Source organism: Acomys minous (genome assembly GCF_964271855.1).
Source record: "Acomys minous genome assembly, chromosome: 8".
NCBI lineage: Eukaryota > Metazoa > Chordata > Mammalia > Rodentia > Muridae > Acomys > Acomys minous.
The window spans coordinates 77,726,391-77,752,041 of record NC_140489.1 but is presented as its reverse complement, the minus strand read 5'-3'; the positions used below and the strand labels follow the sequence as shown (position 1 = coordinate 77,752,041).

The following is a 25,651-nucleotide window of genomic DNA, read 5'->3' as shown; positions in this document are numbered from 1 at the left end:
TTCTCTATGTAGCCTTGGCTGCCTTGGACTCACTTTGTAGATCAGGCTGGACTTACTTATTTAAACTGACAATAACCCTGAATTTCTAATTCTCCAGGCTCAGCAGCCCAAGATCCAGGATAATAGATATTTGTTACTGCTCCTGACTTAGATAGTACTGGGGGTTTAACCTAGGGCTCTGTGCATGCTCAGCAAGGGCTCCTAATTTGTCACTTTAAAAAAATGAAAAAAATCGTTCTTCTACAAAGGGAAAATGATAGAAAACACAGAACTGAATACTCAGAGCAGCCACCTAAATTACAGTTTGAATTCAGTAGCTGGTGTTTTAAACATTAATGAGCCTTCTGTATTCTTATTTACAGGTTGGAACAGTATCTTTTTCCAGGCTGCTTGCTGTCTCTTCTCTTGGTTTCTCTTGGTATCAATGCAGCTTTGTGTTCTTCAATCTTCTGTCCTATTTATAAATTACTCTAGTAACACTAGAGTTATAGCTTACTCTATTGTATAAGTTAGAATGTTCTTGTTCCAGTAAAGGAGAAATTGGATATAAGTTGCAAAGTAAAAACAAAAAACTACTTCGCTACAATTCATTGAATGGAGCAGTGAGGGCTATTCTTGAAAGTCAGCATGATTGCTTAAATCAAATTTTCCTTGGGTGGACACAACAGAATGGAGATAATACAGGATTTGTAATGCATTTGCTTTATTCACTGTTATAAGAATTTATGAATACATCCTTAAATTACATTTAGCACAATAGTGCCATTGTTGAGTGCAAAGATTCCAGTACAGGGGAAGTGACTGCCCGCTTTAGTTTTCCACAAACTCTTTTATAAAGCTTTTTGTAAGAATGTGATACAATTGTCTTATTTTTCAAGTCCAAACACTTCTCAGTTTCTTTGCAAATTGTTTTGTAACAGCAGAGGCTTTTCAGGAAAACTTCTTCATGGGAATCCAGGGAGAGTGATTCTACTATTGTTCCCATAGAAGTGGACTGAGAAAGGTGCCATGGTATTAGCAGTTCTATTCACAGAAATTTCAGAGTTCAGTCTTACTTAATTTGGATCTACTCAGAGACATTTACTGAAATTCGTCCACTCTGATATATAGAAATTATATTATATAAAGGTTTAAAAAAAATCCCAATAAAGCTCTGGAGACTGCAGTTACCGGGCAAACGTTGCTTCCTTTTTAAGGGTCTCTATGGAAGGAACATTAAGCCTTCAAGGTTAGGCAGGTCGTGGCCAATCAGCAAAGCAGCAGCCCTTAACTCTACCATCGGAGTGAAGGCGATCTGCCCGGATCACGTCTACAACCTGTCGCGCGCCCAGCACGGGACTTACAGAGCGCTGGGAGGGACAGAGGCAACTTTCGGCCAAAGTTTCAGAGAGAGACGCAGCGTTGGGCAGCAGTTTCAGGTCACCGCGCGGCGGCGGCTACGCAGCCGAGTGTCCCGGGCACTCGAGGGTCTCCACGGGGTCGGAGTGATGCGCGAGGGGAGTCTCTCCGCAGGGACGCAGCCTCCTCAGCGCCACCCGTCCGCGTCCCGGCCTTCACGGTCCTGGACCCAGCCAGGCGCGGAGGAGCCGGGTCGCTCGCTGCCCAGCCGCCGCCTCCGTCCCTGCGCGCGCCGGCGCCATGGAGACAGTCACAAGACGCCCGCGCCCGGCGCGCCAGCCAATGGGAGCGCACGTCGCGGGGAGACGCGGACGTCGCTCTTCCAAGATGGCGGCGCGTCCGTCGCGAGCAGCCGGGCCAGGGGGAAGCCAGCGAAGCCGAGTAAAGCCGCCGCCCGGGACAGGATTGAAGCAGCAGTTGCCGCCGTTGGCGGCGGCCCGGGCAGTTTCCGCTGCTGCTACGGCTGTTGCCATGCGGCGAGGCTAGGGAGGACCTCACTCCCCCGGGGTGTAATGATGTTAACAGAGGTAAGCGGCGCCCAGTGTTTACCTGAGAGGCGGGTGAGCGGCCGGCGCCAGCCCGTCACCGACGCCGCTCCCGGCGCTGGGCCCGACCTGTGCCGCGGCACGGCCCGGACAGCCGCCGGGATCCCACAAGTGCCACCGAGTGGGCGCGGTGCTGACTCGGCAGAGTTCCACCTCCTCTTGTCGCCGCTCGCTGTCGCCCCGAGCTGTCGCTCCTCCATGGTGTCCGCTCCCCGCTGCCTTGGGGGCGGCCGTGGCCCCCCGCGTCCCGGTGCTGGTCCTTGTCCGCGTCCCCGGCCTCCGGGCCCCTTCCCCTCCCGGCTGGGTCAGCATCCTGGCGGTGGCTGCCGGCCCGGGCGATTCTGCCTTCCACCCCTACCCGGAGTGCTCCGCTAAGTGAGGCAGGTTCCCCCAGCCACACTCGCTGGGCTTGTGCCCCTCTCCCCTGCCCCCCACATCAAGTCACGTTCTTGCAGTCCTCAGATCCCAAAGTTCAGTTTGGCATCCACCTTCCTGACCTGCGAACGGCCCCCTTGCTTCTCTCCGTGGAACATTTTTTTTTTCTCCCTCATTTGACCTGAAATGGAAGTAGGGCAACAGTGATGAACCAATCAGTTTCCCTTTTCTTAGCGCCCACTGTCCAGTTGCGGAGACCAGACGTTGAAGAAGTAGAGTTTGCCTGCACTGGCAGTACTTTAGGGGGAAGAACTTAATCGGTGCAACTAGTTTAATGACGGGAGGTGACATAGCCGTGCGAACGAATGGTCTGTGCAGGTGTGGATGTTTGACGCTTGTGGATTTCATAAAATCCTAGCAGCAGTTCATTTCAGGTTTCTTGAGAATCCTACTGTCAGGGTTTGGACATCTTTGTGAGCTGATGTGAGGGTAATAAACGACGTTAATGGTCTTTGGGAAGCAGTCCTACACGGGCCAGAAAGGAAATAAAATATTTGCGTGGCTTACTGTGTGAAAAGCAACGATACAATAGGACACGCTGAACTTTCCAAGTCTTTGGAACTTGCCTAGCTGAGAAGCTTCGTACTTTGGTGTTTGTTTTCATCTTTGCCCAGAATCTGGCATACACAGTGTGCCTGGGAAATCCCTATTGGCTGATTGTTAACTTATGAACCACACGTTTCTATGAGTTAGAAGTTCACATTAGGTTTCCCGATTCTATATATTTCTGAAGTTACGTTCATTGTCACAGACTACGGTTATAGCAAACGTTGTCATCTATTTCTATTATACTGATATTTCGGTGAGAAGCTGTCCTTATCTTAGTATTAATAACTTCTGTGGTGTCATAAGACTTTTTAGAGCTTTGATCTTTTCACACAAGATTAGTGTGCTAATACAAAGATATTTTGATTTGGATAGCCCGAGCATCCCGCCCCTGACAGTGTTTCTCTGTGTAGCCTTGACTATCCTGGACTTCTTTTGTAGACCAGGCTGGCCTTGAACTCACAGAGATCTGCCTGCCTCTGTCTCCCCAGTGCCCAGTGCTGGGATTACAGGTGTGCACCACACTGTGAGGCTAGCCTGAACATTCTAAACTTCTGTATTTTAATATGACTTAATGTTTCAGTGAAGTATTTTAAGCAGTAGATCAGAGATAGCCTTCCTTTGTTGTTGTTGTTGTGTGTGTGTGTGTGTGTGTGTGTGTGTGTGTGTGTGTGTGTGTGTACAGCATACAGGCGTGTTAGTGGCAGAGCCAGGGTTCCAATGTCGGCAATTCCTGTAGAGCTATTTTACCAAGCACTACTTTGGGCTGCTGCTCTAAAGTAAAACTCAGATTAAATTGTGCTTTGATCTTGTCTATGATTTTCGGCAGACATTTTATATAGAAGCTGACTGAAGCCCAGAGACTTGTCCAAGGTCGAACAATTGTTAGAGAAATAGTTGACAGTAGAAATCTCATCTGACTCAGTTCAGAATACCAATCTCCTTGCTCAGCTGCCTCTCAACGAGTAGTTTTCAGCTTTCTTGACCAATTTTAAAACATCTTACTTCCTTGTCTGAATATTGTCAGCAGTTGAACAGAAAAGAATTCATTACTTGAGACTTTTTGCTGAGCTTAGCTTTTTGTCATTTCAAAAAAAAAAAATATTCCCACGAACAGTCTCATTTTGAAGTATTTGAGATACCACTCCCTCCCCCCCCCTCTCTCTCTCTCTCTGTGTGTGTGTGTGTGTGTGTGTGTAAGTAAGTGGTAACTTAAACCACCCAGCAAGTCTTAGGGTTGAGGGGATGTGATTTAATTAATCTTAGATCTTAAAATCTAAAGTAATGAGCTGCATCCTGCAAGGTTTTCCTACCTTTTTAGTAGTCCTGTTCAGCAGGTGTTTTCCCTGCTCTGAAGGTAGTGAGTTAAGGTAGGTGATATTATCACCATTAGCTGGGTGACAAAACAGGCTGAGAAGGTGAAAATAACCTGATTAAAAACCACAGAATAAGACAAGAGTCACATTTAAGTCTTATTTAAGATTCTGTGGAGTATCATGACCTTCCCCCGAAATGCAGAATCCCTCCTCCTTCTGCTCTTTCCCTTCTTTCTTTCTTTCTCCTTCCCTCCATTCCTGTCCTTTTTATTTTCCTTCCACTTCTGATACTGTCACTATGCTAGCATTAATTTTTTAAAAAGTAGAGAAACATAGATATGATCATATCAATAATGAACATTCATATGAAACTATTAAGTTTTGCATTTGTCAAATTATATATTTAATTGAAACTTCAGAAATGAGATCACACATGAGTTATTCATTAAGAGCTATTTTAAATAAGGAGAAAGGGAAAATTACTCAAGCCAACTAGTATGTACATTGAACTTTGAAACCTATAAAAGATAATAGTATAGGCTTAGTTAGGGAGCTCTCATTTTTAACTTTTTGGCTTCATTTTTTTCTTTAAAGTATTTTTTTAAATGCAGTTAAATTATTTGGATGGCTATTCATTTTATGTATTTGTGTATTTTTATATTTTCTGTCAGGGATGATACAGCTACTTTTAATATCCAGTTAATATTTCTTCCTCTTTTTTTTCCTTTAAGACTTAGTATTTTCAATGTTTCTCCTATAACAGTTGCAAAAATTTATCTAATATCCTTGAAAATTATTTGCTTAATAGTTTCTGGCTTTCTGCTTATTAATAATAAGGTTTACATCTCAAAATTGGGGCTTTTAAATGTCAGTTTTTTTAAAAATTAGTGTGAATTTTCTCAGTATTAAAATATTGTTAAATATCACTGAATTTCATTAGTAAACTTTTAAAGTTTTCTTGTTATTTCAGAAGCTATACAAGGGTTAGCACATTTTCCTCTACCTCCTGTATACTTTTATTTAGCTGTCATAAAATCATTCTGGTAATATGGCGTAAGGTTATTTTGTGTAATCAGTTGTCAATCATTTGCCATTCTCTGCATGTACAAATAATGAATAGGCAAGACTGTTCAGACCTGCAATTCCAGCACTTGAGAAGTGGGAGCAAGAGGAGCCAGGCCAGCACCTGGTTCTAAAGCTAGTCTGGGCTATGTGATGAAACCCTGCCTCAAAAAACAGACAGATATCAACAGGATGAGAGAGAGAGAGAGAGAGAGATAGATAAAGTGCTTGGATTTGTATATGTAGGACATTAAGTGAATTCTAAGTAAAATAGTTTATACTTGTATTAAATCACTAAATCTGCTTTCTTGATTTTTAGATCTGAACACTAATTTTTTTTTTAACCTCAAAGTTAACAGACATGAAACAGATGGAAAGGGCCTTAATGGTAGGACTTTTAGAAGCTCCAGCTTGTTAAGAAATGAAAAGGCTTTGTGGTTCAGATAAATTAGGATGATACTCGTTCAACGAAAATGAAATCAGTTTCCTCTCTGGAGGCCTGCTCATTGCTTTCCATGGGTGATTGACTCAGAAAGAAAGTGATACAGTTATAGCCTATTGTGCAGTTATGTGACCATGGAGACTTCCAGAAATGCTTGTGCGTTCTGTGGTGAAGCCTTGAGAGTTAGTGGGTGAATGTGCATCAAGGAACAGGCTGAGCTTCTGGGACCCTTTCAGTCAATAATTGTGCACATATACTTGCCTGTAAGGACTATGTAAAATATGGCAGGATTTTATTGATTAGTTTATTTATGGTGGAAATACTCTTGAGATCGATTAATCCTTAAACTATATGAGCTGCTTCTTTAATTATTAATTAATGGCATTGTAAAGGCTGCTAACCAGAAGTAGAACTCTGGAGCCTTCTTGGTATTCCAGGCCTGTGAAGAGGTGTGCGAAGAACTTTACAAAGGGAGTGGAGGTTTTCGCAGGAATGACCCTGATTTGCTAGTGTACACGTTCCTTGTTAGAGAATTTTGGTTTCTTTCTGTAATCAAATTCTTGTAGCAAGGATTTTACATATTTAATACAGTGCATTACCTCTGTGCAAGTGGAAAAATTGTTTACCATTTCTAGCCCAGTGTGACTGTTAATTTCTGAATACTGCTAATTTATCACAGGTAACTGGGACACCTTTTTGCAAAGGTGATAACACTGTTAAAGTCTCCAGAAGTTCAAGTTCAATCAGTATAATTTTACTCACAGAGACTTCAGTAATAGCAGTATGCTGTTGAGCATTAATAACAGTAACAGCTTTTTAAAATGAAGTTTACTTAGTTATTTCAATAACTATATTGGTAGTATCCCTCTGTTTACTTTACCTAAACGTTTCTCCTACTTGGAACTTTGTAGCCTTTGGCTAACCATTGCCATCTCTCTACTAGATGAACTCTGTCTGGTAATGCTCATCCTCCCTACATGGTGAATTCATTTTGTAGTCTATATGGGAGACTCAAGTATTTATTTCATTGCTATTTTTACTTCATTTAGCATAATGATTTAAGTGCTCCCTCTATTTATCCTGATGGACTCTTAAGTTGATTATACTTATTTGGATGCTGTGAAAAGTGTCCTAATGCACAGTGCACATATCCCTTTAACATATAATTCATGCCTTTAGATGTGTATACAACATATGTATTATAGGAGTATATAGTAATACTACGTCAGGTTTCTTTTTTTTTGAAGAATGATAATGTAGCCTATTCTGTGACAACTATACTAGTTTCCAGGCTACTCTAGGTATCTTTCATCTTTTTGATAATAGCTAATCGAACAGGAAGATATGAAGCAATATCTCATTTGCTCATTATTAAAATGGGTTACAGTTAATTGTTAGAATCCCTTATATGTTTAGAACAGTAACCCTTTACCAGAGCTATGGTTGCAAGTTTTTTCTTCTAGTCTATGAGATTTCTATCTTTAAAATTTATCTTGTGGGGCATGTATATGCATGCATACATGTGTATGTGTCCTTGCCTGTGCATGTGGATACCAGAAGTTTTGGAAGGTGTCTTTCTGTAGTGCTCGCTGCCTTATGTTTGAGACAAGATCGCTCACTGAGCCGGGACCCCACTGGTTATGCTAGGCTTGCTGGCCAGCGAGCCCCTGCGTCTACGTGTCTGTCTCATCGTCCTTGCAGAGGAGTAACAGACCCCATATTTGTGCTCTAATTCCGTCTTCGATTCTAGTGAATGGAATCTGAGCTCCCCATCCCAGAAATTTAATTTGGGGCCCTGTGAGGTAGCCCAGCACATAAAGGCACTTTCCCTACAAGCTTAGTAACTTGAATTTAGCCTCTAAACTTCATGTGAGTGTGGTCGAGAGAACTGACTTCACAGAGTTGGTCTTGCGTTGCCAGGCTATTCATGTTCTCTTTCCTCCATCTTGCACACAAAATTAAAAAAAAAAAAAGATGATTTTAACTGGAAAATAATAATGTATATGTATTTTTAATAATTTTAAAGGACTTGAATTTTGTATTTTTTCAGGTTTTCAGAGGTTGGACATTAACATAAAGTGATTATTTTTATTTTTAATATTTTAATTCATCATGCCTCTATCCTTTTTATTCCTTTCTGTTGTATTGGGGTCTTACTGTATAGCACAAGTTGGCTTTAGACTTTAGATCTTCCAGTCTTAGCTTTTTGAGAACTAGAGTTACAGATATGTGTCACCATGCCTCCTGTCTACAGGGAGGTATTATGATTGCAAAAATAAGCAAAAATAGGTGATGTTTTAGTTAACACCTACAACTCTAAACCCAGGCTTTTTGCGTGCTATGGAAGTACTATGCTCCATCAGTGATATTACTCCCTAAATAGTTAGATGATCAGTTTTTCACAGAAATGGATAGAGGATTGTGTAGTAGGTATAGGTTATGGAATAGGTTATGATGAGAAGCACTGTGACATTGTTACATATTTACAAACTTTCCTACAGTTTATTTGGGGGAAGTACAGGGTTAAATGTTGGGTTGGGAATAGGAAGTCAGCTTTAAGATTTCAGGCCTTTATACATCATATGAGCATTGCAAAATGTTTTGCTGTACATCTCTTAACGTAAACACCACCTGTACACTTTTGCAGATAATAAAAGGCTAGACATTTTAATGTAATCATATTGCTAGGTGTAGTGTGCATGCTTACTGAGGATTTGTGTCATTTCTAGTTTACATTAAAGGTTTGAGGGGATATTTGAAGTAGAGTGCCACAGGCGGAATCAACAAAGCTCAGCTAACTAAAGCAGCAGTGGCAGATAGGGAGCGTGAGCTACAAAGGGGAGAAGCTGAGTTCTGTCCCAAGTTTCCAGTGCTGGGCAATAACATGGCATTTGATGGAAAAGATGGGCGACTTCACAGATTTCTTTTCCTCTGCAAGCTTCTCAAATTCTGGCTTTTAAAAATTATGTCTCCGAATTTTGTGATTTCACAGACTGTCAAGTATTTCTCACTTGACGGTACTCTAGAATTAAGTTTCTATTTCAGAGTCAGGTTTAACTTTGATAATGTCCTAAATATTCAGGAGAGGGAACTTTGAATTGAAGCAAATGATAGCTTTTAAATTGCTTTAAACATTAAAAGTTGTAATTGAGCAAATGCATATGTTGGAATAATGCAATAATAATACTTAAGCCTGTTATTAATGCTACAGGAGTGAGGCAACATACAAATTAGCCTGTGTGCTGCGCATTATGAGGAGTGACTCGATCCCTATTTACTGATGTGATCATGAAATAGTCCTTTGAACTTTGTAAGCATTAGCTTCCCTTTCAGTAAAAGTGAGATAGCACCTTAGTCAATTCGTGATAGACAATTGAAACACAGTTATAAAGAATATTGATAAGGCTTTAGTTAAAATTGTATGGAGGTGTGTTTGTTTATCAAGTGAGAATGTGGCTATTTTGTGTTAGACACATGCTAATAAGATCTGTTGATGTGGTTAGTCAGATTGAGAAATCTGTGCTCAGAAACCTCACTGTCATGGCTAAATTTAGTTCCACTTTGGCCATCAAACTGAGGCCTCAATTTTTTTTTTTTAAAGAATGAAAGAAGTTATCAGATTAATGAGTGAAATTAAGAGGAAAAGAGGTTGGAGAATGTGGTTTAAAGTTAGCCACACAGCTCCAAGTGAAGAAGCATGCACTTGCTGAGTTGGGGTGAGAAGGCAGTCCTGATTCAGCTTCCTGCAGCAGCAGTGTCCTCACTTCCGGACTGCCTGCAGGGGCCCTAGAGAAGAAGAATTCAGAAGGCTAGCTAGAGAAAGTCTGTGAGTCTTGGTTCTTTTTCTTCCATGGGTGCTCTGTCACTAAACTAACCCTGTGAGGCCTTTGAGTATGTTTTGTTTTTCTAAAGGCTTACGTATCCTTAGAGTAGAGTAGTCAATCACATTTTACTGACAGACTGCCAAATCCCATTACCCTAGTGAAAATAATACTCATGGCCTGGTCTGATCTCCATGTATTTACTTATTTATTTGCTGTATTTTTCCTACCATTGTGAGTACTCGAGGCTGCTGGTTAAAGTGCATTCCCACAGTCTAAAGCAGAGCTTTAAACTAGGTACTTCATACTAAAGTATGTGTTGACAGAATGAATTTTAAACATTCCCTCAAGAAAAATTAAGACAAGTGAAAAATAACTTGGATAATATGTCTACAATATATTTAAGGTACCACAATAATTACTCTTAAAGGATTGGCTATTCTTTATTTCTTAGAAAATTTATAAAGGTAAGTATATGTAACATTAAGTAACATTATATTTCAAATTTGGGTTGCCCCCATATCCCCCCAGTAAAAAAGAGAAAGAAAAATAAAAAGTTGAGCGGGAAGGATTTTAGTTAAGAAGTTAAGTGTCTGTGTTTTGGACCGGGTGAAATCTAACAGGCTGCAATTTAAAACAAATTATGAATGCAAAGTGGTAGTTTTTATCTTGTATCTCTGACTACATGGTATTTATTTTGATTTCATGAGTTCCTAAAAATTTTGTTCTGATCTAGATACATCTATAAAGGGTTTACTTGTAATAGTACAAAAAGGCTGATTTTCATTGTACTTTTTTGAATGTTTAAGTTTGATGACTTTTAATGCTACTGTGAAAGTTTACAAGTATGTATGAATAAAATTGTTATCTCTGATTTCAGAATTGGAAATTTGGAGGCAGGGCACATTTCCAAAATGTGCAGGTGCTAGTAGGTTCTTTGGATTAAAATACTTCTTAGTTACACAGAGCACTACTGGCTATTTGTCCATCTATTCATCATGGTTTACAGCAGTAATATGTGCTAGGAGAGTTTGCTGTTAGTAACCTATCTCTGCTGTGTTCAGTTCTTTAGGATGATGATCTACATAGCATATTCTGAAGCAGGAGAAGTTAGTATGTGTCAACTGAGATAGTTCATTGTTAACTCTGTAACACTATTTTCTCCAGTTTCCTGAGGCATCTTTTCAAGTCTCATGCATTTCTGACCACTCTAAGGTGATTTTTGAAAAGTCTTTGGGTGCTGCTCTGTTTAATCTTGGATTGATTTTATTCCTGAAACATTGAGAATGGCTTTAGCTTGTTGTGGTTTGGAACAAGATAGGTATGTAATCCTTTGCATTGTGAGTTTATACAATTGATAAGACACTTTGTTCTTGATTTTTTTTTTTTTATGACAAACAGCATTGGTGTTTAATCAGACTGCAACTGTTTTAGAATTACCAGTGTTTTTTTATGTGTTTCCTTTTTTATATATTACCTAAGTGTCCAACATAAAATACTGCATTAGTCTGATCCTGTTAGAAGGAACTTGCACAGAGGGAGATTGGAGAAAACATAAAGAAAAGAATACATTAAAAGTACAGAACTAAACAGTAGACTTTAGAAATTAGTGGATATTAATTACATGCAGGTTTTAGAAAGATGAGTAGGCTTTGAGAATATTTTATGGTTTGTTAAATTTCATTTTACAATCAAGAAACCTTCCAGAATGAATGTCCAATAGTTTAAAAAGTTAATGAACACTAAAGCAAAACTTGGGTGAGTATTTGTGACTATGTTTGTATGGGGACTCTAATGCTCTGTGGTGGTTTGAATGACAGTGGTTCCCATAGGCTCGTCTGTTTGAATCCTTGGTACCTACTTAGTAGAACAGTTTGGGAAGGATTAGCAGGCTTGGCCTTGTTGGAAGAGGTGTGTCACTGCTGTGGTAGACTTTAAGGTTTCAAAAAGACTTGCACCATCCCATTGTGCTCTCCGCTTCCTGTTGGAGTTTCCAGATACAAACTGTGAGCTGTTCCTGATGCCTTGCCTTAGTTCTGCCATCATGAACCCTAATCCTCTGAAACCGTAAGCCTAACTAAACTCTTGTATAAACTGCCTTGACTATGGTGTTCTGTCCCAATAGAAAGAAGCTAAGATATGCTCTACGTACCATAAATGTCTTTCACAAGAACTGTGTGTACTTTTGGTTAGGAATGATGGCTGGTTCCAGATTGCTTGGGGATTGCTTCACCTTGGTGAAGTATTTAGTCTTTCTGAACCACAGTTTTCTTAGTGATAAAATTTGTATTCATGGTGCTTATTACATAGGTTTAAATGAGTATGAAGTGAAGTAGTTCTATGTAGAACTGACGCTGAGTAAATACTACGCCTTATGATTATTTCTTTGAATGTAAGTAGCAAGTAGTGTATTTTTTTTTCTACACTTGATCTTAGCCAAAAGGCCGAGAGGCAATGCAAGTAGTATATTTTTTCAAACTTAGTTTCTTTTTTGTCTTAAGTTGTTTTCTGTTGTCTTTGTTTCATTGAAGAAGCTTTAAAATGCTGAACAAGCTAATACATACATACTCTTTGAGCCAGATAACCTAATATATTCCTATTTTCCTTTGTTAGTAGTTAGTAACTTTTTATTTTAGGAATTATATTTCTAGTGTAATTTGTAAGAATTAAATTTATATTTAATTTCAGGAGGAAATCAACAGGGATGATACCTGTACAATATAAATTGGATATAATCAGAAAATTTGGTTATTATTTTCTTTGTGTCCATGAAAGCTTTTAGTGTAGATGAAAGGGAAGAGAAAATTACATTGCACTTATATTCCACTTGAAACGTGTCATTGCCATGCAGTGTTCTCATATACAAAGTACTATGGTTCTTTCAGCTTGATAAATGTTTCATTAAAGTAATTACAAATAATTGAGATAAATGTCTTAGAAAGTTAAATAGGTGAATATGTATAACTCATTAAATCCTACTGACATGTTTCATATAAGGAACTGATGAGCAAGAAATAGTAAAATTAACCCCTCCAGTATGTAGTTCTATAAAGGGCCAAATATTGCAAATAAATTGTTTTCTTGTATAAATAAAAATTATGGATATTTAAGCACATTAATAATTTTGATCTCTTGATGCAGCAGGTGTACAGGCAGGCTCATGTAATAATAAAGTATTTTTTTGAGCTGAGCATGGTGTCCCATGCCTGTAATCCCAGTACTCAGGGAGGCAAAGGCAGGCAGATCCTTGTGAGTTTGAGGGCAGCCTGGTCTACAAAGTGAGTCTAGGATAGTCAAGGCTACACAGAGAAACCCTGTCTTGAAGAAAAACAAGTTGGGCTTTGTTCTCAGGGTGCCCAGTGTTTCTGCTACAGTAACTTTCTCCTTAGCCATCAAGGGCCTTGTGCATGAATTCATGTCTGGCTCTCTCCTTTCTATATTTAGCTCTTTCATTCTTGCCGTTGTTACTGTATGTGTTACTCCCTGTCCCACAACTCCTGTGCTTCTTTCCATCTGTTTTTCTCTACATTTTAAACCCTGTAGTGTGCTGCCTTAGGAATTGTTCCTTAATCTTCATTCTTTTCTTCATTTAATTGTAAAGATGCTTTTCATGTTAATTTGCAAGCTGGAAAAAAAAAGCTTGCTTTTCTTTTCTTTTTTAAATTAGTTAATTAATTAATTAATTTACTATACATCCTGGTGGTAGCCCCTCCCTGCTATCCTCCCAGACACATCCTCACCCCCCCCCCCCCCGTATTCCTTGGAAAAGGGGAGTGCTGCCCCCCCCCCCCCCAGCTCATCAAGTTGCATCAGGACTGAGTTTGTCCTTTTCCTCTGTGGCCCATTGAGGCAGTCACATCAGGGGTGTATAGCTTAGTGTAATTCCTTTTCATGGCTCGTCCCTGCATTTATTTTGTCTTTTAGTCAAATGACGACTATTGTATTTTTGAAAGTAGGATCATTGACTTGTTATTTATCACCTTGCCACTGTAAAGCCCTTAGCATTGTAAAGAAAATTATGTCAATTTCTGCTAGCCCTAGAACATAGCCTGAAAGTTACAGTAACACCTGCAAATTTTCAATAAGATTCCTGAAAGTTACAGTAACACCTGCAAATTCTCAATAAGATTCTTAAAGAGTAGCAAGGGTTTTATGATGGTAGAGCAGTCTATTTTGTTCTATAATTAATTGATTTTTCACTCTTACTAACTTTTGATTATTCAGATTTTCTGTACAGAAATATACCTGTCCCCGCTAGTAAACAAACAAACAAACAAACAAACAAACAAGCAAAAATCCTTGCTTAGCAGTTTTCAGAATAATAGTCTGTGTTATACCTTGGTTTTAATATCAGGCTTAGTTCATTTTCTTGTTCTGTGACTTCACCATTTTTGTATCGTTTTGGTCTCCCCACCCCCCATATCTGTATAAAATAGCTGCTAATATAATTTACTCATTAAAGAGATCTTATAGTCAGATGTATTTAAAAGCCATCAAAGGTCCTGAGCTAATAGTGAGAGCTTAATCCTTGGTAGCTCATATTGCTGTGTTAGAGGCTATTTGCTGTATAATCTAGAAGTGAAGCATTACCAGGTGGGTGACAGTGTTAGGTTGCACAGTGGGATGTTTGCTTTGTCCGCTCATCATTACAGAATTATGTTGTTTTGATTTTCCTTTGGGTATTACCAAAAATACCAGAAGTATTTTGTGTGTTTTTTAAGGTTCATGTTTATTGTTTTTAATTGTATGTATGTGCAGTTTTATGTCAATATGATACAATCTAGAGACATCAGAGAGGAGGGAGCCTTAATTGAGAAAATGCCTCCATAGGTTTAGGCAAGCCTGTAGGATATTGGTGATTGATGTGAGAGGGCTCAGCCCATTGTGGTGATGCCATCCCTGGGCTGGTGGTCCTGGATTCCAAGAAAGCAGGCTGAGCAAGATATGGGAATCAGGCCAGTAAGCAGCATCCCTCCATGATCAGCTTCTGCCTTTAGGTTCCTGCCCTGTTTGAGTTTCTGTCCTGATTTCCTTCAGTGATGAACAGTGATATGTAAGCATAAACCAGATAAGCCCTTTCCTTCCCTACTTGTTTTGGTCATGGTGTTTAGTCACAGTAATAGTAACCCTAACTAAGACCATGTATATATGTGTGAGTATGTGCATGTGTGCGCAGAGGCCTGTGGGTTTCCCTGGAGTTAGAGGTATTTGTGAGCTATCCAAAGCGGGTGCTGGGAACCAGGATCTTCTGCAATAGCAATTCATGTTCTTAACCATGAAACTATCTCTCTAGCCCCAGTATTCTTCATTGTTATAGTCTGTGATGTTGAAGGGTAAATATAGGCTCTTTATGAATATGTTCTGCTTTGCTTTGTGCCATGAACTGCTGTGATACAAGTTTTGTTTACTTAGACAGGTATCAGGGTTTCTATTGCTGTGAAAAGACACCATGACCACAGCAACTTTTATAAAGAAAAATATTTAATTGGGCTGCTTACAGATTCAGAATTTAATCTATTATTTATTGCCATGTGGGTAAGCATAGTGGTGTGTAGGCAGACAGGGCACTGGAGAGGTAGCTGAGAGTTTTATATCTGGATCAGCAGGAAGAGAGTGAGACATGGACCTGGCTTGAGCATCAGAAACCTCAAACCCAACCCCAGTGACACACTTTCCTGGACAAGGCTACACCTCCTAATAGTGCCATTCCCTGATGACAAAGCATTCAAATCTATGGGACTACTCTGGGGGGCATTCTTACTGAAACCACCACAACTGGTAAATGGAGCTTTGTTATTGTGAAAACTGAATTTAGTTATGTTAAAGTATATGAGGTTAATTTTCTTGGAATTTAGTTATTGTTAGAATGAGATGATGATGGAGAAGACAGTAGGCAGTGTGCTTACCTAGAAATGCCAAGCATAGCACTGTGTTATGTTAGGGTTCTATGTTTTATATCATTTTTGGAATACACAGAGAAAATGAAGAGAACAGCAGGAACTTATTGAGAAACATGGACTTTACAAGATTTTAATTTCATTTTTGATTTCTTCTTTCTTGCCTTGAAAAATATAGCTGAACAGTGTTTTTTTCTGTGTTACAACATTTTGTTAGCTACTTCAAAGAACATAATGATTCAAAACCCTGTTATTCAGAGATAATTTTCTAAAGAAATGACTTAAGTATAGCCTTAAAACTATTGTAATTAGATGTTTTGTATGAAACATATTTTAGTATGCCAGGTTATTTTAAAGGAGGTATTTAAAATTACTATCAACACAATTTTTAACATTTTTAAATTTTAAAAAGATTTATTCTGTATGTCTTTTCCTTGCATGTGTGTGTATGTACCTAGTGCCCACAGGAGCCAGAGGGAAGTGTAGAACCCTAGAACAAATCATAGAGGGTTATGATTTGCCATGTGGGTCCTGGGGGTGGATCCCAGATCTTCTGTAGGAGTACAGTGTGAGCCATCTCCCCAAATCCTACTGACACTTAAAAAAAAATCTTACAGTATTCTTGAAAATCCAGCTTTCTTGTCTTCTGCTTTTGACTTTAGGTGAGGAAGTATCATAACTTGGAGATCATGTCATTTTTATGTGTTCCTCTCTTTAAGCTTTGAGTTGTTATACAGAGGAAATGTTATGCATTTCCTCATGCAGGCAGTCAAAATTATACTTTATATTTGTATACTTAAAAAAGGGCTCATACATATACAAATTTATAATGTGTTTTCACCTAATAGAAATTGGATTTAGAGAGCACTTTTACTAAAATTTGTAAACGATGCTTTACAAATAGACTTGTCTAACATTACAGGAGGTCTCATTACTTGACAGTACATTAATTTAACTCATAATTATTGTCTAGAGGAGTAAAATTGTAATATTATAATAAATGTTGAGAAGGCATGTGATAGAAACTCCTTTTGTCCCAAGTTAATTATATGTAATAGAAAAACGGTGTAAATGAATACATGTAACAACCAAACATATCTAAACAAATGTTGACATAATATTTTAGAGTCATTTTAAAAACCTATTTTGATTTAGAAGTTTTCATGTTTATCATAGAAATGAAAAATTATATACTTGCTTTAAAGTCTTGGGCTTCTTTGCTTAAACATTTGTTGTTAATTGAAGATACAAAACATGACTTAAGATGATTTTTTAAATAAGAAAAGTGACCTGTCCCAGTGAAAAATAATAAAATATTGATTACAGTGTTTTTTGTTGTCAAAATTACATCTGCTTGATGAATAAAGAAGTATAGAAATTGCATGCTTCTTGAATAAAGAGGTATAAAAATATTTTCTGAGTGTGTGTGTGTGTATGTATGTATGTATGTATGTATGTATGTGTGAGACCGTGAGAAATGGATGCATGTGTGTGCATGTATGTATGTTTGTGGATGCCAGAGTTCAACACTGGGTATTTTTCTCTATAATCTTCCCTTAATTTTTTATTTTTGTAGTGCTCGGAGTTCATCTCAGAGCTAGTGCGTACAAGGCAAGCAGTCTACCACTAAGCTACATTTTGATCCCCTCTACTTATTTTTTGAGAGCAAATATTTTACTGTATCTAGAGCACCCCATACGGCTAGACAGGCTGGTCAGCAAGCCCAGCGGTCTGCCTGTGTGCTTTCTGGTACTGGGTGTGGACACATCTTGCTGTGCCCTGCTTTTCCTGTGCATGCTGGGGTCCGAATTCAGCTTCTCACGCTTACACAGCAAGCAGTTTGCCTGAGCTTTCTTCCTAGCCCCTAGTTTTTCTGTTTTAAACAATCTCCTTTTATTTTCTTGTGTGTGTGCATGTGAGAGAATTTTCATTAAATATAGGAAAATGACTTAGTATATTGCTGTGAATTTTCTTCGATAATTTTTATTTAATTATAAGTTTTTGTTTATTGTTGCACTCCTGCTCAGTAAAAGTAGTTTGTCACTACACTGATATAATGCAGACTCCAAGGGCAAATGGAGCATTAATGTACAGATGTCTGTAAATCCTCAGATTGAGAAGTGAAGTGGTGGGGTACATCACTGGGAGTGAAGATATTCTTGATTTCCAAGACCTTGGCTTAGAATGGTTTAATCACATCTGTCTTGGTTTTGTTTGAACTTACTCAGCATGTAGTTTTAGGAGTCTACTGTAAGTGGTACATCAGGCATACAACAACAAACAGAACAGCTACAGTTTAGGTCCTCATAAAACCCAGTGCATGTGCTAACCATGGGAAAGTAAAGGTAATTCCAGCATACAGTGATAAATGAAGATAGTGGCAGTTAATGAAGATAGGCTATCTGCAGTTTAATAGTGCATTAGTCTTTTGTTTTCTCACTTTGATAGTGACTTAAATACAGATACATGTCTTGTTTCTTGAATCAAAACAGGAGTGAAAATTAATCTTTATGGCATGACTGCTACTCCTTGAGGCTGATGTAGGAGGCTAACTTGAAGTTAGGAATTCAAGACTATAGTGGGTAACCAAGTGAGAGACCACTTTTCAATGAGACTCAGCACATATGGAGACAGGTAACCCCTTATAGCACATGTGGGGACCATGGCTCTCTTGTATACCATGCTCATTTTTATGGCAGATACCACTACTGACCTCTCTTTATCTGATTATAGCTTTGTTGAGATCTTAAGTTTGCTGATCCCAGCCAGAATTTTCTATTTTCCCCCTTTTTAATCAATTAATTTATTTAGTTTACATCCCAATTGTAGCCCCCTCCCTCCTCTCCTCCCAGTCCCACCATCTCTCCTTTCCTTTCCTTCCAGTCCCACCATCCCTCCCTCTTCCCCTTCCCCACTCCCCTCCTGCTCAGAAAGGGGGTTCCCCCCTCCCCCCCCCCCAGCCCAAGCACATTAGGTCACATCAGGTCTGAGCATAGCCTCTTCCTCAGTGGCCTGGTGAGCAGCCCCCATAGGGGCTAGGGGAAATGATCAAAAAGCAACCCCAAGGAAGGACTCAAGGACAAACAGGGACACAGGTCAACATTCTTTATGCCACTAATCTGTGACAAGGCAGGGTGGCTGCTGCCCTGTAGAGGTAGCAGGTAGGTCCAACTTCTCTGGCAGAGGGGAAACAGATTCTTATGATCTCTGTGGGATAAACCTCCTCTTCTGCAAGTTGGAAAGGGAGCTCTGGGCTTGAGAGAACAAGGTAGCCGAACTTTGTCAGAATAAGATAGCCAAGAGACCAGACCCTTGGTTGTAAAAAAAAAAAAAGGGGTGGTGGTGGTGGTGGAAGGGGTGGGTTGGGGAGATCTAGGATATGCTTTTTGTTTATAGAAGAAAGCCTGTCTCTGGGGCCTGGCCTCTTGTTAATTCAGAGGCAGCTTTGAAGTGTTTTGTTTGAACAGAGCCAGGTTGATGACACCTTTTTTGCCAAGTTGGATTTTATGGTCCCTTTCTGGTGACAGGAGAGAGTGCTTTCTCTTTCCATGTGCAGGTAAACTGACTTTTCAGGGAAAGAGCGGACTCAAGACCTCTGCCCAGCAAAGTCCCACATAGCTAGGTCTTGAGGTAGAACTATTACCAATTTTCTGAGAAAGCACCAGATTGCTGTCTAAAGTGGTTGTGCAAGTTTGCACTTGCAACAGCAGTCGAAGAGTGTTCCCCCTTTCTCCACATCTTTGGAAGCATGAGCTGTCACTTGAGTTTTTGATCTTAGCCAATCTGATAGGTATAAGATGATACCTCAGAGTAATTTTGATTAGCATTTCCCTGATGACTAAGGATGTTGAACATTTCTTTAAGTGTTCTTCAACCATTCAAGATTCCTTTGTTGTGAGTTCTCTGTTTGGCTCTGTTCCCCATCTTTTAATTGGATTATTTGGTTTGTTGGTATTTAGTTTCTTGAGTTCATTATCTATTTTGGATATTAGCCTTCTGTCAGATGTACAGTTGGTGAAGATCTTTTCCTCATCTGTAGCTGTTGCTTTGCTCTGTTGGCAGTGTCCTTTGCCTTATAGAAACTTTTCAGTTTCATGAGATCCCATTTATTAATTGTTGTTCTTAGAGCCTGAGCTGTTGGTATTCTGTACAGGAAATTGTCTCCTGTGCCAGTGAGTTCAAGGCTGATTTCCACTTCTAAAATATTTAATGTTTCTGGTTTTATAGTGAGGTCTTTGTTCCACTTGATCTTGAGTTTTGTGTAGGGTGATATTTTGTATTTTTCTACATGTAGTTCATCCAGTTAGACAAACACTTGTTGAAGATGCTTTCTTTTTTCCTTGTATGGTTTTGGATTCTTGCAAAAATCAAATGTCTATAGGTGTTTGGGTTTATTTCTGGGTCTTAGGTTCTATTCCATTGATCTACCAGTCTGTTTCTATCCCAGTACTATTCAGTTTTTATTACTCTTGCTCTGCAGTACAGCTTGAAATTAGGGATGGTGATACCTCCAAAAGTTCATTTATTGTGTAGAATTGTTTTAGTTTTTCTATTTTTTTTCCATATGAAGTTGAGAATTGTTCTTCCAAGATATGTAAAGAATTGTGTTTACATTTTGATGGGAATTTCATTGAATCTGTAGATTGCTTTTGGTAAGATGGATATATTTACTATGTTAATCCTACCTATCCATGAGCATGGGAGATCTGTCCATCTTCTGATATCTTCTTCAGTTTCTTTCTTCAGAGGCTTGAAATATTTGTCAAACAGTTCTTTCACTTGCTTAGTTAGAGTTACACCAAGATACTTTATATATTTGTGCCTGTTGTGAAGGGCGTTCTTTCCCTAATTTCTATCTCAGCTCTTTTGCTGTTTATATAAAGGAGGGCTACTGATTTTTTTTTTTTTTTTGAGTTAGCTTTGTATCCAGCCACTTCACTGAAAGTGTTTATCAATTGTTGTTGCCTGGTAGAATTTTTGCCATCACTTACATATACTATAATATCATCTATTAATAAGGACTCTTTAACTCCTCCTTTTCAATTTGTATTCCTATGATCTCCTTTAGTTGTCTTATTGCTCTATTTAGAATTTGCAGTACTATATGAAGAGATAAAGAGAAAGTAGGTAGCCTTTTCTTGTCCCTCATTTTAGTGGAATTGCTTTGAGTTTCTCTCTATTTAGTTTGATGTTGGCTACCAACTTCCTGTATATTGCCTTTATTTATGCTTAGGTATGGACCTTTTTACCCGTGATTTTTCTGACACTTTTTATCATGAAGGTGTGTTGGAATTTGTCAAAGGCCTTTTCTGTGTCTAATGAGATGATCATATGATTTTTTTCGTTTTGTTTGCTTATGTGGTGTATTACATTGATGGATTTTCATGTGTTCAACCATCCCTGATCCCTGGAATGAAGCCTACTTGATTATGGTGGCTTATGTATTTGATGTGCTCTTGCATTCAGTTTACAAGTATTTTATTGAATATTTTTGCATCAATATTTATGAGGGAGATTACTCTGAAATTCTTTTTCTTTGTTGAGTCTTTGTGTAGTTTAGGTATCAGGGTGACTGTGGCTTTATAGAATGAATTTGTAATGTTCCTTCTGTTTCTATTTTGTGGAATAGTTTGAGAAGTATTGGTATTAGCTCCTCTTTGAAAGTCTGGTAGAATTTTATGCTAAAACCATCTAGCCCTGGCTTTTTTTGGTTGGGAGACTTTTGACGACTGCTTTTATTTATTTAGTGGTTATAGGCTGTTTAAATTGTTTAACTGATCTTGATTTAACTTTGGTAAGTGAAATCTGTCAAGAAAAACCATCCATTTCCTTTAGATTTTCCAATTTTGTTGAATACAGGTTGTTTAAGTAAGATCTAATGGTTCTTTGGATCTCCTCATTGTTTGTTGTTATGCTCCTCTTTTCATTTCTGATTTTGTTAATTTGAAAACTGTTTCTCTGTCTTTTAGTTAGTTTGTATTGTTCTTTTTGTTTCTAAGTTATTGATTTCAGACCCTAGTTTGATCAGTTTCCCCTGCTGTCTAGTCCTCTTGGGTGTGCTTGCTTCTTTTTGTTCTAGAGCTTTCAGGTGTGCTTTTACATTGCTAGTATGAGAACCGCCCAGTCCCTTTATGAAGGCCCTCAGTGCTGTACTTCCCCCAGCACTGCTCTATTGTGCCCCATGAGTTTGGGTATGTTGTGCCTTCATTTTCATTGAATTCTAAAAAGTCTTTAATTTCTTTCTTTCTTCCCTGACCCAGTGGTCATTGAGTAGAGAACTGTTCAATTTCCATGAGTTTCTAGGTATTCTCTTGTGTTCTGTTGCTGTTGAAATCTAGCTTTAAGCCATGGTGGTCTGATAAAATACAAGGGGTTATTTCAATTATCTTGTATCTGTTGAAGCTTGCTTTGTGACTAAGTGTATCGTCAATTTTGGAGCAGGTTCCATGAGGTACTAAGAAAATGTATAATCTTTTGTGTTTGGGTGAAATGTTCTGTAGATATCTGTTAGGTCAGTTTGATTCATAATGTCTGTTTTATTATTTCTCTGTTTCGTTTCTGTCTCGATGATGTGTCTGTTGGTGAGAGTGGGGGTGCTGAAATCTCCCACTATTAATGTGTGGAGTTCGATTTGTGATTAAGCTTTAGTAATACTTCTTTTACGAATGTGTGTTCCCTTGCAGTTAGGGCATTAGACATTCAAAATTGAGATGTCATCTTGGTGGATTTTTCCTTTGATGAGTATGAAGTGTTTTTCCTCATCTCTTTTGATTAATTTTGGTTGAAAGTCTATTTTACTAGATACTAGAATGGCTCCTCCAGCTGCTTCTTGACTCCATTTGCTTGGAAAACCTTTTTCTAGCCCTTTATTCTGAGATAATGGCTATCTTTGTTGCTCAGGAATGTTTGTTGTATGAGTAGAAAGATGGCTCCTCTTTTCACATCCATTCTGTTAGCCTGTGTCTTTTTTTTGGTGAGTGGAGTCCATTGATACTGAGAGAGATTAATGACCAATGATTGTTCATTCCTATTATTTTGTTGTTCGTGATGGTAGAGTGTATGTGTGGTGTGTGTGTGTCCCTTCTTTTGGTTTGGCTGATGTGGAGTTTTTATTTCCTGTGTTTTCTGGGATGTAGTTAGCCTCCTTGGATTGGAGTTTCCGTCTAGTATCTTATGTAGGGCCAGATTTTTTGATAGATATTGTTTAAATTTGGTTTTTTCATAGAATATCTTGTTTTCTCCATCTATGGGGATTAAAAGCTTTGCTAGGTATAGTAGCTGGGGCCTGCCATCTGTGGTCTCTTAGTTTCTGTAAGATATATGCCCAGGCCCTCCTGGCTTTTAGAGTCTCTGTTGAGAAGTCAGGTGTAATTCTGATAGGTCTGCCTTTTTAAGTTACATGGCCTTTCCCCCTTGCAGCTTTTACTTATTTATTTGTTTGTTGTTCTGTACATTAGCATTTTGGTTATTATGTGGCAGGAGGATTTTCTTTTCTGGTCCAATCCATTTGGTGTTCTGTAAATTTCTTGTATATTTATAGGCATTTCTTTCTTTAGGTTGGGGAAGTTTTCTTCTGTGATTTTGTTGAAAATATTTTCTGGTCCTTGGAGCTTGGACTCTTCACCTTCTATTCATATTATTCTTAGGTTTGGTCTTTTATAGTGTCCCAGATTTCTTGGATGTTTTATTGCTTCTATTTGCATTTTCAGGTCTTGGAGAGTTTTATTCATTTCCTTTATCTGTTTGATTTAATTTTCTTGTATTTCTTTAAGAGATTTATTCATATTCTTTTTAAAGGCCTCTATCATCTTTATAAGATTGGACATAATGTCATCTTCTTTTGCTTCAGCTGTATCAGGATGTCCAGAACTTGTTGTAATAAGATAGCTGGGTTCTGGTGGTGCCGTATTGTCCTGCCTCTTGTTGTTTGTGGTCTTATGCCAGCCTTTAGCCATCTGGTTGTCCCTGGTGTTCCCTGTGTGTTCCTGATGCTGACAGGACTCATTGGGGAGGCAGTCAGGGCTTTGGGACAGACAGTGGAACTCAGGGACTAGCAGACTGCTCATTTCTGCTGGCTAGGTATTCCTGGGGACCTGCAGGCCTGGATGTTCCTTTGCTGGCTGGGCAGAAGAAAGGCTGGGTAGGCTCTAACCTGGCTTTTCCTGGGGTCCCACAGGCCTGGATGATCTTGGGGCCAGCAGTCCTCTAGAGGGAAGGTTATAGAACTATGTGACCTGTGTCCCCTGGCCAACAGGAGAAATGCTGGGCGTGCTCTAACAAGGTTGTTCCTGGTATCCTACAGGGCTGGGTGCTCCAGAGGGAAGGTTATGGTGCTAGCTGTCCCTGGGATCCTCAGGCCTGGATAATCCTAGGGCCAGCAGGCCTCTCCAGAGGGAAGGTTATAGAGCTTTGCTGCCTGTGTTCTCCTGCAGGCAAGAGAAACTGAATTTTCTGTTAAGAAAAGTTAGAAGTCTTAATTCATAACGATTTTTAAAGGTTATTTAGAATATAAGGGGAAAACATGATGGACAAATGAAATGGAATGACTTTCTGATCCCTTTTTCCATTTTTAAATTCTTTGTAATATATAAAAGACAGCATCATCTATAATACTTGGGTATATTTTTTGACAGTAGTGGAAAAAGAGATGGGCTGAATTCCTGGAAGGAGATTGACTTTTCCCTTGTATCTTTCATTTATTCTTTGATATTTTTATCATCCACCAATTCCCCTTTTCCACTCCTTCAAATAGTCCCAGCATCTCCTCCTCTCACCTTCATATCCTGTCTCCTCCTCTCCTTTTGTAACTCTGTGGCTTCATTAGTTGAGCCTGCTCTAATGCTGACGGGTCTGACTGGCTTGATCTTGTGCAGTGAGTGAGTATGATGGCTGTGTCACATCTAGCACACAGCATTTCAGAGTACTCCTCCCGTCCTCTGGCTTTTACATATTTTTGTTCCGTTCTGTGATGTTCTCTGATTCTTGATTGGGTGAATAGGGTTTTGGAGTAGGTTTAAATATCCTGTTTATGGCAGAGCCCTGAGCATTAACTTACTGACTGCGTGTGAGTCACTGCTGTAACTGCTGCCTACTACACAAAGAAGCTCTCTGGCTAAGACTGAGGGCAGAACCACTTTACTACGTGTGTAAGCACAAATGTTTAGATGGCAGCTTGACCACATGTCCATTTAGCAAAACAGCACTAGTATAATGATTTAAGTGTCTTTTGTGTTGGTTTCAGATTTATTTTTGATACTGGGGACTAAGTCTATGGCTTTTTCTTGTATATACAGGTATGCACTCTATTCTGAGACACATTCCCCCACAAAAGTACATTTTGAAGACAATTTAAAAGGAATTTGAAAACTGGAAGCACTTTTATTAAAAAGCTATTCTTCATTCCATTTGTAGCACTTTTCATGTTGCTACATATATATTTTATTTTTAAAAACATTTTTGTAGTATTTGTGTTTGCATGCATGGTGTGTGTGTGTGTGTGTGTGTGTGTGTGTGTGTGTGTGTCTGTTTGTGCGCGCGTGCGAGTGCGTGTGCACACATGCCACAGTGCATGGGTGAGAAGTTAGAGAACAACTTGGAATAGATTCTCTCTTGCACGTTAGTGGCCAAGCCTGTGCAGCAAGTGCTTTAGCCTGCTGAGCCATCTGGCTGCCTAGTCCCTATTCTCCTTTTTATTTAAGGACAGGCAGGCCACGAACTCTGGATCCTTCTGCCTCCAACTCCTGAATACTGGGATTCTGGCACAAACCAACATTCTAAGTTTATATTATCCTCTTTCCCTTGCAAGCAGAAGCTGTTGGATTTATAGCTTTCAACATTAAGGCTTGGCACATACCTAACTAATTATTGTAGAATCAGTCTGAAACCTACAAAACAATCCTTTGAAGGGCAGTCGTTTTTATATTATGTTTACTGTCCTATACATAAAACAAGATATTAAAGTACTTAGTTTCATATCATCCATCAACCCATCCATCCACCCATCCATCCACCCATTCATCCATCCACCCACCCATCTATCCACACACCCATCCATACATCCACCCACCCATCTATCCACACACCCATCCATACATCCACCCATCCACCCATCCCTTTGGTGTTTTAAGACAGGGTTTCTCTGTGTAGCCCTGGTTGTCCTGGAACTTGTTCTGTCCGGTCTCGAATTCAC

General features: G+C 39.1%; 1 protein-coding gene across 6 annotated transcripts in view; it reads left to right on the top strand.

The window, feature by feature from the left end:
- The first annotated feature begins 688 nt into the window (after positions 1–688).
- Positions 689–25,651, top strand: part of SNX13 (sorting nexin 13) — a 102,168-nt gene continuing 77,205 nt past the window's right edge. For 3 of the 6 annotated variants that reach the window (XM_084793582.1, XM_084793581.1, XM_084793580.1), the window contains exon 1: positions 690–1,925. In XM_084793582.1, coding sequence (XP_084649708.1) covers positions 1,488–1,925 — 438 coding nt within the window. In that variant the 5' untranslated portion in view covers positions 690–1,487. Of the gene's footprint in view, positions 1,926–25,651 lie in introns of all 6 variants that reach the window. The other 3 variants (XM_084793584.1, XM_084793583.1, XM_084793579.1) reach the window with 2 other exon arrangements.